We start from the raw sequence: 17736 nt of genomic DNA, 5'->3' as shown, positions 1-17736 counted from the left end.
CCACCTAGCTGCCCCTAACACATAAACTTTTGAACAAGAGGATAGCTATTAAAACCTAAAGAAGATTATTTCATATTGCCCCTCAGGTCTCCATGTGAGAAGTGTTGTTACACTCACTGGCACCCAGTTCAGAGCAATACTGCCCTACCTGGTGACTCAGTATTAGCATGGCAATTCATCATGGGGGCCCATGGTCCAGTGAATGAATGAAAGCCTATATGTGATGAGCACCACTAGTAATAGAAATATGACTAGAAACCAGAAAATTCTTAGGCTGAGACTATATAACATATGAACTATAAGACCAGAAATCAGGGCTAGAAAAAAACCTCAGAGATATTTTAGTCCAAGCTGTACCTCAACAGGATTTTCTTCTATAACATCTCCAAGGGGTCCATCCATCCATCCTCTTGAAGACTAGCTAGTAAAAAGGAACTCGCAATTTCCCCTGGCAGTCCATTTCACTTCTGGACAATTCTAGATAGCTTGGCCCAAATTTTTCCAGTAAGCTATCATCTTTTGAATAGCCACTTATCCTTTCAATTGTTGTGACTATATAAAAATGTTTTTAAAGTAAGGGAAATTTAACATTACAACTTTCCACTCATGATGTCATCTTATGGTTATTAGGCTCAGGCAGCCACACTCTTGATGTGACTGCCACCCTGTGGCAAGACAACACTATAGGGAAACTATAGGGATCACCAAGATCTCTCTGGGATCATCTAAGAAGACATAGTTGTGCTGTGTCTTAGATCTTATAATTGAGTTTTTCAAGGGAAGGGATATTTAAGAGAAAGCCATAACTTGATGCTTAGTTACTCACCCTTCTACGATATCAGAAAAATTGTCCAGTACTCGATGCTCTGCTGCAATGGCCTTGTCATCTGGCCGGCCAGCCTTTTCCAGAAAGCATAGAGCTGGATCTGCTCTCATGGTATTATATTTCTCGTAGCCTAGATGGGAAAGGCCCAGAAATCAAAGACAATATGGATTTCACTTTGTCTAGATGAGGTTTCTTCAGCTGGTAAAACCTGTATTATATATGATTAGAATATCTAAAATGCTTTACAAACCACAGTGTAAAATGTTAATGCCATAGCTGTCAGATAACCTTTTTTTGATTCTATTAAATTTTCCTACTGCATTTTACATTTGTTTCCAAATCAGTGGGTAGTGAAATAAAGACTTAGAGATAAAATGGTGATGGGTGACAGATTTTAATTATTCCATTATGGTCCCTATTTTAAAGGTGAAGAACTGAAAGCAGCTGAGTGACTTGTCCTCAGTCAGAAAGAAGGCATAGAATTAGGGATTTAGAAAACTCTACCTTCTGTAACTAGCTGCTATTTGCTTTGCACATAGTAGGCATTCAATATATTTTTGTGGAATGAAAATAAACAAGTTTTCAGACTGGGTGGTTTAAACCTTTACAAATACAATCTACACATACTCAAAATGGTTCAAATCTCATTCAACTTCTCAATATCCTGTTCTTTATTTCTTTTTCTTTTTTTAAAACTAAGTATGCCAATACAGGAAGGACCAATGATTTCACTGGTATGGGAACCTCCTCCACACAAAGAAAGACTGCAACCTATCTATAACTTACAGACTTAGGGGATTACCTAAAGCCTGGAGTGGTTAGGTGACTTGCCAATAGTCATACAGGTAGTAGCAAAAATTGGATCTGAATCTAGGTCTTCTAGATTGCAAATTTCATTATACACCTGTGATGTAATACAACCTCTTGTATGCAGCTGCACAGAGGGGCTAAATAGCTTGTTGCTTTAGTCATACCAGAGAGGAGTAGTAGAATTAAAAACTGAATTTAGGACTCCTCATTCTCACTTCACTACATCCATTAAACTGGAAGGGCAATTCTCTATCTCAGTGTCTAGAATTTGTCAATGAACAAGGTTGTGAAGGGCAGCTTTTCCCTCTGTACATTCCTCAAGCTTCACTCCCCCCCCCCCCCCCCCCCCAGGTTTCCAAGATTTATAACAAGTTGTTCAGGACACATCGGAAACTTCCAGGAAGCCTGTGTGGCCACACAGATTGAGCTGACTGATGATGATGAGAGTGTGAATATTCTACTTTTTGATGCAGACCACGGTTGGTGGAAATAAGATTAAAAATCATTTCCAGTTATTCTAATGATATTGGGCCCCTCTTTAAAGGTAAGATTCATCCATCAACAATATGTATATATTACATCGCTAATAAGCCCTGTACATTGTACAGTTAACATGACTTTCAAAGTTCCACTCAAACATGCCAGTTTTTCCAAACCCCCTTATTAAAGACTGATTATAGAACTCCATGAATCTGGGTCTTATTCATTCTCTCATGCCCTTATTGGACACAGGCCTTCATCAAGAGAGATGTGATCAGGGAGCATAGAAAAATGGGAAGGGTGATAGGGCCTGTTTTTCAGAGGAGGCACATACCATGTTTGAAGACTCCTATAAGCAAGGATTTGTCAGCTTCACTATCCCACCAGGTTGTGGGGACCTCCAACTGATCCACCACTGGGAACCATATATCAATCTCACTAGAATGGCATAAAGGAACAGAGTTAAGTAATACAACAGTGCTCCATGTCACATAAAATTAACAAAAACAGTGTCCCATGAGAAGTTATTATGGCTATTTTAAAGATTCTTTTAGATTGGGATGCCTCTATGCTCTTGATCCTTTTACCTCTTAGGTACTAATATTATAAACAAGACTAGATTTCCCCTCTCCCCCAGCATACCCTCTAATCCTCAAATTCTAGTGGCGAATTGTAGAACACACTCTTCTAATACTCACAGTCAGGAAACAGAATACAATTTTACCTAGCAATGGCACCTCCCAACACCTTCTCTGCCTGATCACCGATCACCTCTTGCCGCAGGTAATACAACATGCGTACTCGCAACAGCACCCTAGAGAAGTTGAATAATTAACTTTAGTAACACTGTTGTAAAACAGAAAGCAATTTTTCCCACTCCGTGATTCTACTGACAAGCTCCCCCTGCTTACTTGTTACATTGATGTTTCAAGTGTTTCTTATAACTTTCATCCTGGAAGAGGGTATCGGGGTTATATTTCCGGATCCAGTCCGCTTTGTGGATATCAAAGGTACTTTGGGACTTCACTTTCTTCCCTTTGCGTCCCCGGGGCACTGGGATAGACAAACCTGATAGGAATAGGCAGATAGTGGAAGACCTGGACTAAGAAAACCCCTTAGATTTGGAATAAACCAGGCACCCATGAGGGAGGTAAAAGGGAGAGAAAAAGAAAGTTGATGGTTACCTGAATGGTTCTGAAGTTCTTTTGTTTTGCCATTCTCTGCAGGGCTGATCAGGTCCCAAATGAAGCCTTTGATGTTTTCATCCCCACGGTAGTGCAGAAGACAGTACACAAGAATGGCACGGCAGATTGTCTCCACATCCCGTTCAGTCATTCGTCTTTTGAACCGCCCATGGGACAGAATATCTCTCCAGCGACCCCATCTTCAAAGACAGAGAGAGAACCACAACCATCTTTATGGAACCTCTTGTTTAATGATGTGTTAGTTCTAATGCAGATACGTTTCCCCAAATTAAAAAAAAAAAAGAAGGGTTTTAAGGAATCCATTCTTACTGTGACTAGCTACAAATCTTTTCTGAAAGCCAAAGAATATTTTCAACCATACCACTCTTACAGTCACATCCTACACTTGGTAAGGAATAAGACTAGACATACAAGATTACTCCAGTAGGGGAGAGATGTACCATCCCACCTTTAGCTGCAAAGTGGGCTCTTACCCGTACACCAAGAGGTGCTTTTCTACCCGGAAGCAGTCAGTGCGTCCATAGGCATGATGCCTGTCATGTCGTCGGGAGCGAGGGCGCTCATCATCTTCACTTTCCAAATCTGAGAATTCCACCAGGTCATCATCTTTCAGAGTGCTAAAGTGCCGTGTCTGCTTACGCACTCGGGGTGTATCAATCACCAAGTTATTCTGTACGAAGGAGAAAAGGAAGCCAAACTTTCATCATACTCTGCCCCCTTCAAGGAGGGGAAACAACTTATGGTGATATAATACACATCATTAGATCATTTCCCAGACTCAGTGGAACAAGAAGCAGTATTGAGAAAGCATCCCGAAATGGAGAAGTCTATCTGCTACCACCCAAGGGAATGAAGAACTCACCTTGCTGTTGAGCAAATCCATGTCTAGATCAGCTTTTTTAGCCCACTTTTGCCAGAAGTTAGGATCATCCAGAGAAATATCTGTCCTATTTTCAGAAGCAACAAAGCTAGCCTGTTGAACAAGGAGATACAACAGAGAAGAAATAAGGGGGAGTGTGTGTCATTTTATTTAAAAGTGTACCTTGACCACCCCAGTAGGAAAAAAAAGCCTAAATATTTTATTGTGATGTGAAGGTGAACTTGGCTTCTTGAAGACAATGTCAGCAAAGCACAAGCTTTGACAAATTCTACCAAGCTAGAAAGACTTTAAGAATGGGCCTAGGAACTGGTCGATGCAATAACCAATTATGATTCTAAGGGACTGATGATGATCATGCATGCATGCATGCTACCTACATCCTCACAGAGGTGACATATTCAAAATATAAGAAGAGACACATTTTTGGATACGGCCAATGTGGGAATTAGGTTTGCTGGACTATGTATATTTGGGGGTAGTAACAAAGAGAGGGGGAAGAGACAGGGGGGAGAGAGTGAGAAGAGAGGTGGAGGGTTGTGTGTGTGTGTGTGTGTGTGTGTGTGTGAGAGAGAGAGAGAGAGAGAGAGAGAGAGAAAATGAATGAATGAATAGGAATGCTTACTATTTGGAAAATTAAAAAAAAATTGATCCAGGTTTAAGCTAATATGAAGATCATCTTAGCTAAGGTGAGAGAGGCTCATCACTGCAACTCTGGCTGCTAAGTACTTTTTTTTAGCCATAGCAGCTCATGTAGCCTAACTACTTAGATTGAACCCGGGGTGTGGGGTTGAAGAGGTAGAAAAGGGAGGGGGGATGTGTGCGCTACAATTTATGCTTCATGCTGAAGATACCACACATGCTTAGAAGTACTGAAGAATTTAAATTCTAGGGATTACTAATCCTCTCCATGATCCTGTACTTTCACTTTACTATACAGGCAGAACGTACCTTAGCAAATGTGGACCCTTTCCCTTCAGATTCAATGGTGATGGTAGTGGTACGCCTTAGTAAAATTTGGTCAATATCTTCCTCACAAAACTTGGAACCCTCATCATCTTCTTCCATAATGGCTGCATAAGCACCTTTCCTTAAGAGGTCCTCAATCTCTTTCTTGGAAAACTGCTGAATCTGCAAAAATTAGGTAAAAAGATTTGTCATCTACTCCAAAGTATCACTGTAAAACATATGGGGTGGGGCAGCTAGGTGGTGCAATGGATAGAGCACTGGCCCTGGACTTAGGAGGACCTGAGTTCAAATCCGGCCTCAGACACTTGACACTTACTAGCTGTGTGACCCTAGGCAAGTCACTTAACCCTCACTGCCCTGCGAAAAAACAAACGAATAAAACAAAACCAAAAAAAAAACACCATATACAGGAATAGAGATAGATAGAGGCTGTAATTGCACCAGCATCTCAACTCTCAGGTGAAGAAACTTCCTCTTCCAATGCACGTTAGTTAGCACTTTCTTTGTAGCTTTCTCTGTAGTCTTAGAGTATATCCTAGAGCACTGAGGTTAGGTGACTTGTTCAGGGTCACAGAATGAATATGAGACAGAGAAGAGATTTGAACCCATGTCTTCCAGGCTTCAAGGACAGCTCTTCATCCACTAGGTCATGCTAATATACACATACTCCATAATCTCTTTTTTTTTTTTTTAGTGAGGCAACTGGGGTTAAGTGACTTGCCCAGGGTCACACAGCTAGTAAGTGTTAAGTGTCTGAGGCTGGATTTGAACTCAGGTACTCCTGACTCCAAGGCCAGTGCTCTATCCACTGCGCCACCTAGCTGCCCCACTCCATAATCTCTTAACTCATTTTATCTCCCAGGATTAAAAAACTGAGAAAGCCAAAAAGGTGGCAAATTCCTATGTAAAATGGACTCTTGCTTCCCTCTCTACCCCTTGTCCTAATGAGGAAATTTGTAGGAGGAAAGGTCTCACCCCAGTGATGTTGCCATCTCGACCACTCATGGACTGAAGCACTGCTTTATCCAGTCCCAATTTGAGGCTGGCCTTATCAAACATCTCCCTCTCATAAGAATTTCGAGTGATAAGGCGGTAAACTTTGACAGCTTTGCTTTGCCCTATTCGATGACAACGTGCTTGGGCCTAGTTGAAGGGATGGAAAAGAAGAGACATTAGTAATATCAGACATTTATATAAAGCTTTAAAATTTGCAAAGTGAGCCTCATCACAATCCTGTGAGGTAGGCAATAAAAGTAGTCTTTCCATTTCATAGAGGGGATTCACTGCAAGTCAAGACATCACCTTGATGTCATGGTCTTCTTCGAGAATGAAGGACAAACCTAAGCATTCAAAACCATTTTACAGAAAGGGAAACTGTGGTTTAGATAGGATAAGCTATTTGCCTCAAAGACACTTATGTAGTAGTAAATGACCAAGATGGGAGTCGAACCTAAGTTTTCTAGATTTCAATGTCATTACTCTACCTATATGCTGTGTCAGTAAAGCAAGAGCTGTATCCAAAAGATGAACCAGCCTTTAACCATTTAGAATTTCTGGGCAAAGGCAAAGGATCACCATTAAAACCCTCAGTCAGTTTCCAGAGAAGATATTTGTCCCCTCATTTGGGCTTCACCAAGCAGACAATTTTACAGCATGTCCTTCCTATGAGAGAACCCCAGCTAGTTGAACAATCTGCTATTTTAGTCTGTCCCTAATAGTTAAGAGCTGTGACAAGTGACCAATTACCTGTAAATCATTCTGTGGGTTCCAGTCTGAATCAAAAATGATGCAAGTATCTGCAGCTGTAAGGTTGATACCAAGGCCACCAGCCCGGGTACAAAGTAAGAAGACAAATCGGTCAGAATCAGGCTTACTAAAGCGGTCAATGGCAGCCTGACGTAGGTTACCTCGCACACGTCCATCAATACGTTCATATAAGTACCTAAGTAAATCATAAAGAAAAGATTAGAATAGGTAAAAACAAGTATAAACTTAGTGCTTTAACCAAGATCACTACTTCCCATACCTCTGTAGTTTGGCACTAACCAGGTCAAGAAGTTAAAGGTTAAAAAAGACTCTTTTAGAGGGCAGCTAGGTGGCGCAGTGGATAAAGCACTGGCCCTGGATTCAGGAGGACCTGAGTTCAAATCTGGCCTCATACACTTGACACTTACTAGCTGTGTGACCTTGGCCAAGTCACTTAACCTTAATTGCCCCGCAAAACAAACAAACGAACAAACAAAATAAGACTCTAACACCAAACCAATACTCTTAGAAACCTAATTCCAAAGGTTGGTTGGCTAGTGTATCTCTCACCTTCTCTGGATCAAGTAATCCTCCAGGATATCCAGACATCGAACCATCTGGGAGAAGATCAGCACTTTATGGCCACCAGCCTTTAGTTTTGGAAGTAGCTTGTCAATGAGAACCAGCTTACCAGCTGAGCGAACCATGGCCTGAAGATGAAAGTCATGGGGAATGATATGGCAGGCCTCCCGAAATTCTGTGAGGATTTTTTCCTCTGCACCTGTTAAGAGAGTCAACACCAATGCTGAGAGCTGAAGAAGCATGTTGTTATTTTGTCAAGACTAGGAATGGGCCAACAGGGTAAAAAAAGGAAGCCTAATTTATGGTCAACACTTCTAAAACAAAATAATTCAGGACCAAGGAGAATACCCCTGAATGATAAAGTTCAACTGTACAGTTCAAAACAGTAAATTATCTAAAGCAGGGGGTGTTTAACCTTTTCTGTGTCACAGACCCCTTTGGTAGTCTGGTGAAGCCAATGGAGCCCTTCTGAGAATGTTTTTAAATGCTTAAAACAAAACACATAGGATTCCAAAGGAAATCAATTATACTGAAACACATTTATGACTTTTTTTTTTTAAAAGCAAGTTCATGGAGCCCAGGTTAAGAACCCCTCAGCTACAAGAGTATTGGGGTGGGGAATAGTTAGGTGGCACAATGGATAAAGAACCAGCCCTGGATTCAGGAGGACCTGAGTTCTAATGTGGCCTCAGACACTTGACACTTACTAGCTGTGTGACCCTGGGCAAGTCATTTAACCCTCATTGCAACACCCCCCCTCCCCATGCAAAAAAAAGAAAGAAAGAAAGAAAGAAAGAGTATCAGGGAAAAGTGCACACATTTGGAACATATTTGACTAAAAAGATTTTAGTAGAATTCTCATTAATATAACCTTACTTGGGAGATTAGAAAGGATAAGATAGGCAACTATAGAAATAGCACATTAAAAATGGTTTTAGGGGCAGCTAGGTGGCGCAGTGGATAGAGCACCGGCCCTGGAGTCAGGAGTACCTGAGTTCAAATCCAGCCTCAGACACTTAACACTTACTAGCTGTGTGACCCTGGGCAAGTCACTTAACCCCAATTGCCTCACTAAAAAACAAAACAAAACAAAACAAAAAACAAAAATGGTTTTATATGTATCTATAAAAAAAGATAACCCTAAAAAAAAAAAAAAAGATAACCCTAAACTGGCTGAGCCTGGAAGAAAGGATTTTCTGTGATTTGGAAGAAACTATTTCCTGTTTCTCTGAGGATAACTCACACAATTTGGAGATATAAATATATAGTAAGAACTAGTATGGTACATACCATTGATGAGATATGGATGATTACAACATTTACGCAGCTCCATCATTGTGTTAAGGAGGTTAGGCATATTTGTGTGACCTGCTCCTTTGGAAAGGAAGGAGAAGTTTTTTTCCAAGATAGCCCGATAATACTTCTTTTGGATGTTGGTTAACTCCACTTCAATGATTGTCTCCTGTTTGGGAGCTAGGTTTTTTTCCACATCTTCTTTGAGTCTTCTCAACATCATTGGCTTCAGAATAGCTTGTAGCTTCTGGACCTGAATCCAAGAAAGAAAGAAATATACATCACGTAGTAAAAGAATGGAGAGGGGGGTAGTTAGGTGGATAAAGCACTGGCCCTGGATTCAGGAGGACCTGAGTTCAAATCCTGTCTCAGACACTTGACACTTACTAGCTGTGTGACCCTAGGCAAGTCACTTAACCCCCACCCCTGCCCTGCCACCCCGCCCCCCAAAAGAAAGAATGGAGAAGTGAAAGTAGGCAAAGTACCTCAGAATCTGAAAGCTGAAGGTCATGGACATTATCATATGATTGGATTAAGGTCACCAGGCAGAAGAGGAAAGACAATAGATGTTTACCTATCATATATTATTTGTGCTAAGCCAAAGATTCTTAATGGGGGATCTATGATCTCGTTTTCTAAAAAAATTTTGATAACTGTATTCAAAATAACTGTTTTTCTTTGCAATTGTATGTATTTTGTTTTATTTTTAAATTGTTATTTATTTTTAATTTCTTATTTTATTTTTGTTTAAGGGCAGCTAGCTGGTGCAGTGGAAAGAGCTCTGGCCCTGGAGTTGGGAGTATCTGAGTTCAAATCTCACCTCAGACACTTACTAGCTGTGTGACCCTGGGCAAGTTACTTAAGCTCAACTGCCTTAAAACAAAACAAAAAACATCTGGGGCCATCTCCAATCATCCTGATATATATCTTGCCATTGGACCCAGATGGTTCTGGAGGAGTGAGGTTGGTGACCTTGCACAGCCTTCCCTAACTTAAATCCAATTCACTACAAGCCATGAAATCACCTCCCCATGTCATGGTCCTCTGTGAGAAGGAAGAACTAACAACAATTTTGTTTTACGCATTTAAAAATACCATTATTCTTAGAAGGTATGCATAGGTTTCACTAGACTGTCAAAGGGATTCATGATGCAGTACAGGTCAAAAATTCACAAAACAGACTTTCTACCTGCTCTTCTGTCTTGAGATCCCCAAAGTCCTTGAGGAACTCTGACTCTGAAGGAAACTGTGAAGGTTCCAGGAAGTGTAACAAGCTAAACAATTCTTCCACAGTGTTTTGCAAGGGTGTTCCTGTGAGCAACACCTTATGCTCCTGAAAATGAAGAAAAGAAAGAGGAAATATGAAATCAAACGTTACAAAAACAGCTTTGCCATTAATTAGATGTCATTTAGGTTCTCTGGAATCTCATCTTAACTGGCTAATCAAATGAACAGGTTTGTACCTACACTAATATCCCTTTTGATTCTAAAAATCATATGGCCACTTTTGGCTACCAGATCCTTTCACTTGATATGAATACCCTTACTTTGGTTTGCTTTCTTTCTCATAAGCAGTGTAGAGGAGTTTAATACCATAGAGGTGATTAATCCTGTCAAATCTCTCCCACAAATAAGTCTGGTAAACTCACCAGGTCCATGTGCTTGAGACTATCAAGCAGCTTGCAATTCCGATTCTTCAGTCGATGAGCCTCATCGATGATGACACAACGCCATTCAATCTCCCTTAGCTCAGGGCAGTCTGACAGGATCATCTCAAAAGTGGTGATCAAGGCATCAAACTTATATGCGCCAGGGATAAGGCGCCCCTGAGCATTAAAGGACAAAAGTTGGAAATTATTTGAAAATTTCTGCAAAAGAGAGGCTATTATGAACTTCCTGAACTATCCCCTTGCTATGCATAATTACTGACAAAATAATCTAAATCACTTTCTTCCCAACAAATAACAAATAATCCAATATAAAATATAGAGTACTCCCCACACACACACTGGGGAATAAACAAAAATTATAAGGGAGAATAAAATAAAGGTAATCTTTATCATTTTAAGTCTCAAAAACATTTAAATGTTAATTTTTTAAAAAAGGAAATCACTTTTAAATGTCTGTCTTCAAAGAATACTTTACAGATGCATTAATTTCACTCCTATGGGTTCTCTGACACAAATTGCTACCCCTTGATCTTTTTCAAGAAGGGCTTTGGCCAAAAAAATTGTCACTGCATGATCAGCCTAATGATGACCACCTCTGAACTGAGCTAAGCTGCTCTGCGGATGACAGATATATACAGTACACATCTCTGGGCCAGGCATGAAGCCTTTACAACTTGGTAGGACCTGTCAGAGTTTGTATTCTGCATGAATAGATTTTTTAAAAATCTAGGTACTTCCACCCCATAAATCACTGGAACAGGACTTGGGGGATCATCATCATTCAGAATACTTCTCACTATCCCATGCTGAAAGGTGGCACTGGGTGAAAGATGCTGGGAGTGAGTCAAGAGAAGTCTGAGCTCTAAGCCAGCCACTTATACTTAGGTGATCCTGTCACCTCACCTTGCTGAGCCTTAACTTTTGCCTCATAACACAGGCGAATACGTTGCATTATGTACCACAACAGGGAAGCTATGAGTAAAGGACTTTACAAAGCTCAAAGCTTTATTTTTTAACATAGGACTGCCCTAAAGGACCATAAAGGTTTATTTTTTTAAAATAAAGTTTTATTGGTTATTAGGTTTTTACATCACTTTTCATTTCTGAATGTATCACCCTCCCCCCTCCAAGTTTTCTCTTGTAAAAAAGATGAAAAAAGAGTAAAAAACAAAAAAAGCATTTTGGCAAAACCAACGAACACATCAACTACAACTGATAGCACGTAAAATATTCCACACCTATGGGACCCACTGTCTGCAACAAATGGAGGGAGGTTAATTTTCTCAAATCTTCTCCAAGGATCATTAATGGTTTACAAAGCTATTTTTGTCCACTAAATGGCTCCAGGCTGTCAAAACATTTTGAGTACCTGAGTTTGTATTTTACAGTTTTGGGGGTCTCCTATTAGCTATCCCTTCTCATTACCATCACTATATGACTCTGGTGCTATCCCACAATTCTCAGACTCCTCTTCTTCTAGGAAATCAGATAGCTAAGGTTGTCTAAAGAGAGTTAAGGCTTTAAGTGAGTGCCTGAGGGGCTTACTTTTAACATCTTGAGCTAATTTAGTACACATTTGGATCTTAGTTGTCAAAAGTGACTTTTTACTTATTCCTTAATTTTCAGCTGCTTCTGGATTGTCTGGGCTGTTGGTTAAGTGACCTCTGGATAAGCAATGTGCCATTAGATAGATGCCTTTATATATAGCCCAGATAAAAACCTCTATGAAGATATCTTTAAAGAATCTGTAAATTCACATAACTACAAAAAGGCAGGGTGAGTTAAAGCAGGTAGTTCAGTTCAGTAGGGTTTAAGCTTCTGCATGAATTAAACAGCCACCACCAAGCCAATATGTCTATGCTCCTGACTGGTGAGATCCCCGCCCCCCCCATCCCCCATCCCCCCCATCCAATTGCCCCTTCTAGCTATTTGCCAAGTAGCCATGGATTCTCCTCAGATCAAACAACAATCCAATCCCCGCTAACCATTCCTGGAAAGGATATGACAATCAACTGCCCTATGATTTCACTCACCATTCCTATGACTTCCCAAACTAAAATAGCAATTCATGGTCACCACCCACCATGTGTACTGTTTTCCCCTATTAACTTCCCAAAGTGCAGGTACTATCTTGCTTTTTGTATTTATGTTCATAGCACCTAGAACACAATCAGTGTTTAACAAAAGCTTTTTCATTCATTTGCTATGTGAAAAGGCCTTTCCCTACACAGAAGGCTCACCCGTGAATCTTTGCAGTACATTTCATATTGCTGGATCATTTGCCGGCTGGCCAGACTGCCATGGTACACGATAGTGTTCATCTCTGTCCATGTATTGAACTCTCTCTCCCAGTTGGTAATTGTAGAGAGTGGGGCAATGACCAGGAAGGGGCCATGGATGCCTACATTATATTCCTCTTGTAGGAAGGCAATGGACTGAATTGTTTTGCCCAGCCCCATTTCATCAGCCAGGATACAGTTCTGCCTGCAAAACCGTCACAGAAAAGAAGGGTCAAAGGGTGCTGCCTTTAACACAGGGTTAGAAGCATGAAATACTATCTCCAAGAGATGAATAGTGAAAAGTAAGCCCAAATTGAGCCCAGATCTTTCATGCCCACTGTTTTGTTTACCTGTTGTACCAGTTAAAAAGTAACCAGTTGACCCCTTCTAGCTGGTATTCTCGTAATTGATTCCGGTTTTTGTATTCATGTGATAATTCTAACTTCTTCCAGGCACTTGCCTGAGGACGATTCTAAGGAATGAGAAATGAATAAGAAGTCGAATGAAGACAGTAGCAAAAAAACAAATCTCCAAGATTGATAGGAGGCTATAGTAAGTAGTTCAAGGAGAATTCAGCATAACGTTTACAAGTCACACTGTTTTGGAAGTAGCACTTACTTACCACCCTTTTGAGCTCTGGGTGCCTTGACTGGATCCGTTTAAACTCTCGGACTTTGCCCTCATCCACATCTTCTTTCAGTTCCCAAGTACTATCCTCATAGGGTAGAGAACACCATTTGACCAGGTAGTAAATTACAGGCTAAGAGAAGAATAAGTCAAGATTTTAACAGAGTCTCCTAGTTCCTGGCTAGGGCTATAGGAGTCCTACTGCTCAACCAGACTACAGACTGTCAAAGCTTAAAACAATAAAGAAAGTGTAAATGTCCTTCTGGGTTTAACCTAGTGTGCCTCTTAAAACAAGATTAATGGCCCTGATCACTTTAGGTAAGTGGCTAAAAGTAAAGCTTGTTCTAATAATAAAATTTCTACAGAATAACCTACAGAACATTGAGTAGTAACACATCTTCAATGGCTGAGCATAAGCAAAAACTATCCTTACACTGAAATATCTTAAAATCCATAGCTGCTATGACCATGTGCCTTGTTCCACCGCCCTCTTCCTGCATAAAACCTTGGCTGTAGCCAGGCTATTTTTAGAAGTAGGAACAGGCTAAACCTGTAGGCAGCATAGCAGGGCTCACCTCCACTGGGCCTCAGCCCCTGGGGCTATCAGTAGTCCAGATGCTACCTCAAGAACAGTCAGGAGGCTGGTGAAGAAGAGGTCTCCTTGTGAGCCACAAGGAGCTAGGAAATAATTAGGAGAGGGTATCACTGAAAAGAAGTAACAAGGGTGAAGGTAGAGAGGAATACTACTGCTCCAATTAGAGTGCTATGCTCAAAAAACATTTTTTTGTAAGGGACCATTTAAAGGGAAATAGTAGTGACCTGTGACAACACAAGGCCCCAAGATTTACTATTTAAAATAAAAGCCAAGATGACTGAGTGCTTGTAGGACTTTGTTAAAATTACTGAGTATCAACTTTTGGCTTAAATAAGAGGAGAATTGAATAGAGAGGTAGCAAATTACAGCCCAACTTATAGGAATCTGGAAGCATTATGGCCTAAGATAATCACCTCAACATCTGGCAGGCAGTTATGAGAAAAAAGTGGGCCAGTAGAAATAAATCACATAGAAGACATCATTAATTAAACAATACACTTTTATTAAGTACCTATTATATGTGAAGTGCTGTGATAGAATAATAGTTCTGTTCCTTTGATTGGACATTATCATCATATTATTCTATTAATCTTGTCTCATAGAGGTAGGATGGTATAGTAGCTCAACACCTGGCCTCAGAGCCAGGAAGACCTGAGTTTAAAACCCAATTCCAATAGCTACTGGCTGTGTTACCCTGGGGCAAGTCACTTAACCTTTCAATAGCCCTGATAACTCGTTAAGACTACAAATTATAGAGAAGGTGCTAACCTGCATCTCATGTCCCTTTCTATGCAAGATCATGTTGAAAACTTCCAAGTCATACACTGCTGGCATTACATTTTACAGTCTCAGGATTTCAAAAAAAATTTTTTCCTTTACTTATTTAGAATTTTATTTTTTCCCAAATTACATGTAAAAACAAATTTTAACATCCATTTAAAAAACTGTGTTCCAAATTCTCTTCCTCCCTCTGTGCTCTCCTGCACCCCACATCCCACGCCCCCCCCCAGAACTCAAGCAATTCAATATAAGTTATACATTTGTAGTCATGCAAAACATCTCCACATTAGTAAGGTTGTGAAAGAAAACACAAAAAAACCCACCTTCAGACAAAAGAACTAATAAAAAAAATTATGCTTCAATATGTATTCAGATACCATAAGTACTGCATGATTTCAAAAATTTTTTAAAAAGGAAAAACTGAGGCACAAAATGATCAAATACCTGAGCTTTCATCTGTGGCAGTTCTCTAAGCACCTAAGCTTAGTGCTGTGCTTAACCAATATCTGAACAACAAGCCATTTTAGGGAATAGTAAACTTTTGAAAGAGCTATGGCAAGATGACAATTTCTTTCCATTTGTTATGCTAAATACAGACAATGATGGGAATGCTGATTGATGGGTGAAAAAGAGCAAGTACTAACCAAAGACTTTTTTTGTTTTGTTTTGTTTTTTGCAGGGCAATGAGGGTTAAGTGACTTGCCCAGGGTCACACAACTAGTAAGTGTCAAGTGTCTGAGGCCATATTTGAACTCAGGTCCTCCTGAATCCAGGGCCGGTGCTTTATCCATTGCACCACCAAGATGCCCTCTAACCAAAGACTCCTGAGAGGGGGATAGGCTAAGCATCCAAATGGGAACAAAAGTATTTGGTTGCTCAATTTTCAGAACTAACAAACAGTCATTGTGTCAATGCCTATTCTATATAACAGGCAGTTAGGTGGTGCAGTGGATAAGAGTGGACCAGGAGTCAGGAAAATCCGAGTTCAAATCTGGCATCAGATAATTAGCAGCTCTGTGACTCACTTAACTTCCCTCAGCCTCAGTTTCATCATCTAGATAGAGATATCAATAGCACCTATCTCCAATGTTGTTGTGAGGATGAAATTTTGGAAACCTTAAAGTGCTATGTAAATGTTAGCTATTATTATATAATCAAGGGGGTAAGAAAAAAAACAACCCAATTACTAATGACATTTTTTATTTGTCCAAAAAACTCCTCTCAAGGAAACCAAGTTTTCTTATTCCATTCAATAGACATAAAATATAATTCCAAGGAACTGATGTCAAAGCAAGAAGCATTTGGAATCGCAATTCTTGCCTCCTAGCTTATTTTCCCCTCCTAGAGTTTTAGTCCATGGTTACCTCAGCCATTCTGCCTAAGGAAATGATGAAAGTACTTTTTAATTCCCAAGGAATTTTCACCTTTACCTGGAAAAATCAAAGATAGACCAAGACAATAGGGGACATATAACCTACCAGTTCTATAAAAAAGAAACCCATTACATCCTTCTACTTATTTTCACATTACAACTCACCTCACCATTGTCTTTGTCAATGCTGTGAGACTCATCCAATATCCTGTCCACTTCCACATAGTCTGGATTGAAGGGCTCTTCATCCTAGTTTGGTCATGAGCATAAACAGTAAGACCAGAAGACCATCTAGTAATGACTTAAATCTGCTATTTAGTTGGTTTGGGCATGCTCTGACACCATAGCTATATCTATGGCTGAATTATACTCTTAGTACTTGCAAATTTTACAGTCAGAAAGAAATTAGATCAGTGTAAACCTATTGCAACTAATATCTCAGAATATAAGTACTACTTAGCTGAGTCAGTAACATCTTCAAATATGAACAAATCAGAGTCTACTTGGTCACACCTACACCTCTCTAGGTGAAGAGTCAGAAGAAGTTTTCTTTTACAGTTCTGTTAAAACCATGTCAGAAAGTCTCTATATCAGCCTTTAGGGGATGACTAAATGCATCTTATACTTTCTAGGGCGATAATCCTTTTTTGATGATATCCCCCAGTTTCCTTCTAAACCTCAAAAAGTTTTTTTCCTTTTTTAAAAAAATTAATAAAAAATTAATTAATTGTTGCTGTCAGGGAATAGAGTGCAATGCAGAGGATACATGAGGTTTCCTACTTTGGTAGAAGAACATCTTGCACACTTTTGTTATAAGTAGAAAATTACTTTAAGAAGCTTGTAGGGGGAAGATAGGTAGCACAGTGGTTAAAGTGCTGGCCCTGGATTCAGGAGGACCTGAGTTCAAATCCGGCCTCAGACACTTGACACTTACTAGCTGTGTGACCCTGGGCAAGTCACTTAACCCCCATTGTCCCACCAAAAAAGAAAAAAAAAAAGAAGAAGCTTGTAAACCTGCTAAAGAGTCTAACTAGTCAGGCTAGATATCAGTGCTGAAGAAAGAAAATGACAATCTTGTAAAAAGATGCTTCAGTGATACTGGATTAGAAATTTTAACAAAATTAATACTCTTTTAGTAAGACAGCTGTTTATGTCTATAGCTATCATTAACTGTTCATGGTAAGTCTTAGAAAAGAAATAAATCCTAAATGGACCAGTTCTTTGATTCATTTACACTTATATAAGAAAACAGCTACTTCTTTCAAGAGAAGTTCAAAGTACTTTATATATGTTAATGTGAAGCACTTAAAAAGATTCTAAAGAACTAAGGAATAATTTTATAACTAGGAAAACAAAGAATGGGAAAGTTAAATAAAGAAAGAAGCCCAAGTGTAGCAATGGAAAAAAACAAATACCTCGTACGGTACCATACATTCTTTTTTTTTTTTTTAAAGTGAGGCAATTGGGGTTAAGTGACTTGCCCAGGGTCACACAGCTAGTAAGTGTTAAGTGTCTGAGACCCGATTTGAACTCAGGTACTCCTGATTCCAGGGCCAGTGCTCTATCCACTGTGCCATCTAGCTGCCCCTGTACCATACATTCTTTAAGGACCCAACCATATATTC

At 39.8% G+C, this 17736-nt stretch overlaps 1 protein-coding gene and 1 non-coding gene across 7 annotated transcripts in view; both read right to left on the bottom strand.

Moving 5' to 3' along the window:
• The window catches only part of CHD8 (chromodomain helicase DNA binding protein 8), a 64986-nt gene that overhangs the window by 17456 nt on the left and 29794 nt on the right, over nucleotides 1–17736 (bottom strand). For 5 of the 6 annotated variants that reach the window (XM_043983053.1, XM_043983050.1, XM_043983056.1 and 2 more), the window contains 18 exons: nucleotides 16277–16360; nucleotides 13360–13497; nucleotides 13088–13209; nucleotides 12699–12942; nucleotides 10438–10614; nucleotides 9978–10121; nucleotides 8786–9041; nucleotides 7484–7694; nucleotides 6914–7109; nucleotides 6143–6310; nucleotides 5150–5329; nucleotides 4184–4294; nucleotides 3795–3991; nucleotides 3301–3500; nucleotides 3028–3184; nucleotides 2841–2930; nucleotides 2451–2554; nucleotides 827–956 (listed from right to left, as the gene is read on the bottom strand). In XM_043983053.1, the coding sequence (XP_043838988.1) occupies nucleotides 827–956; nucleotides 2451–2554; nucleotides 2841–2930; nucleotides 3028–3184; nucleotides 3301–3500; nucleotides 3795–3991; nucleotides 4184–4294; nucleotides 5150–5329; nucleotides 6143–6310; nucleotides 6914–7109; nucleotides 7484–7694; nucleotides 8786–9041; nucleotides 9978–10121; nucleotides 10438–10614; nucleotides 12699–12942; nucleotides 13088–13209; nucleotides 13360–13497; nucleotides 16277–16360 (2909 nt within the window). The remainder of the gene's footprint in view (nucleotides 1–826; nucleotides 957–2450; nucleotides 2555–2840; nucleotides 2931–3027; nucleotides 3185–3300; nucleotides 3501–3794; nucleotides 3992–4183; nucleotides 4295–5149; nucleotides 5330–6142; nucleotides 6311–6913; nucleotides 7110–7483; nucleotides 7695–8785; nucleotides 9042–9977; nucleotides 10122–10437; nucleotides 10615–12698; nucleotides 12943–13087; nucleotides 13210–13359; nucleotides 13498–16276; nucleotides 16361–17736) is intronic. The other variant, XM_043983055.1, reaches the window with a different exon arrangement.
• LOC122745077 lies at nucleotides 78–187 on the bottom strand. The gene has a single exon (XR_006355368.1). It is a non-coding gene; the product is annotated as a small nucleolar RNA U6-53/MBII-28 (small nucleolar RNA).

The sequence above is a fragment of the Dromiciops gliroides genome, chromosome 2 (assembly GCF_019393635.1).
Source record: "Dromiciops gliroides isolate mDroGli1 chromosome 2, mDroGli1.pri, whole genome shotgun sequence".
NCBI lineage: Eukaryota > Metazoa > Chordata > Mammalia > Microbiotheria > Microbiotheriidae > Dromiciops > Dromiciops gliroides.
Note: the sequence above shows the minus strand (reverse complement) of the source record. Positions and strands in the feature narration are given on the sequence as shown.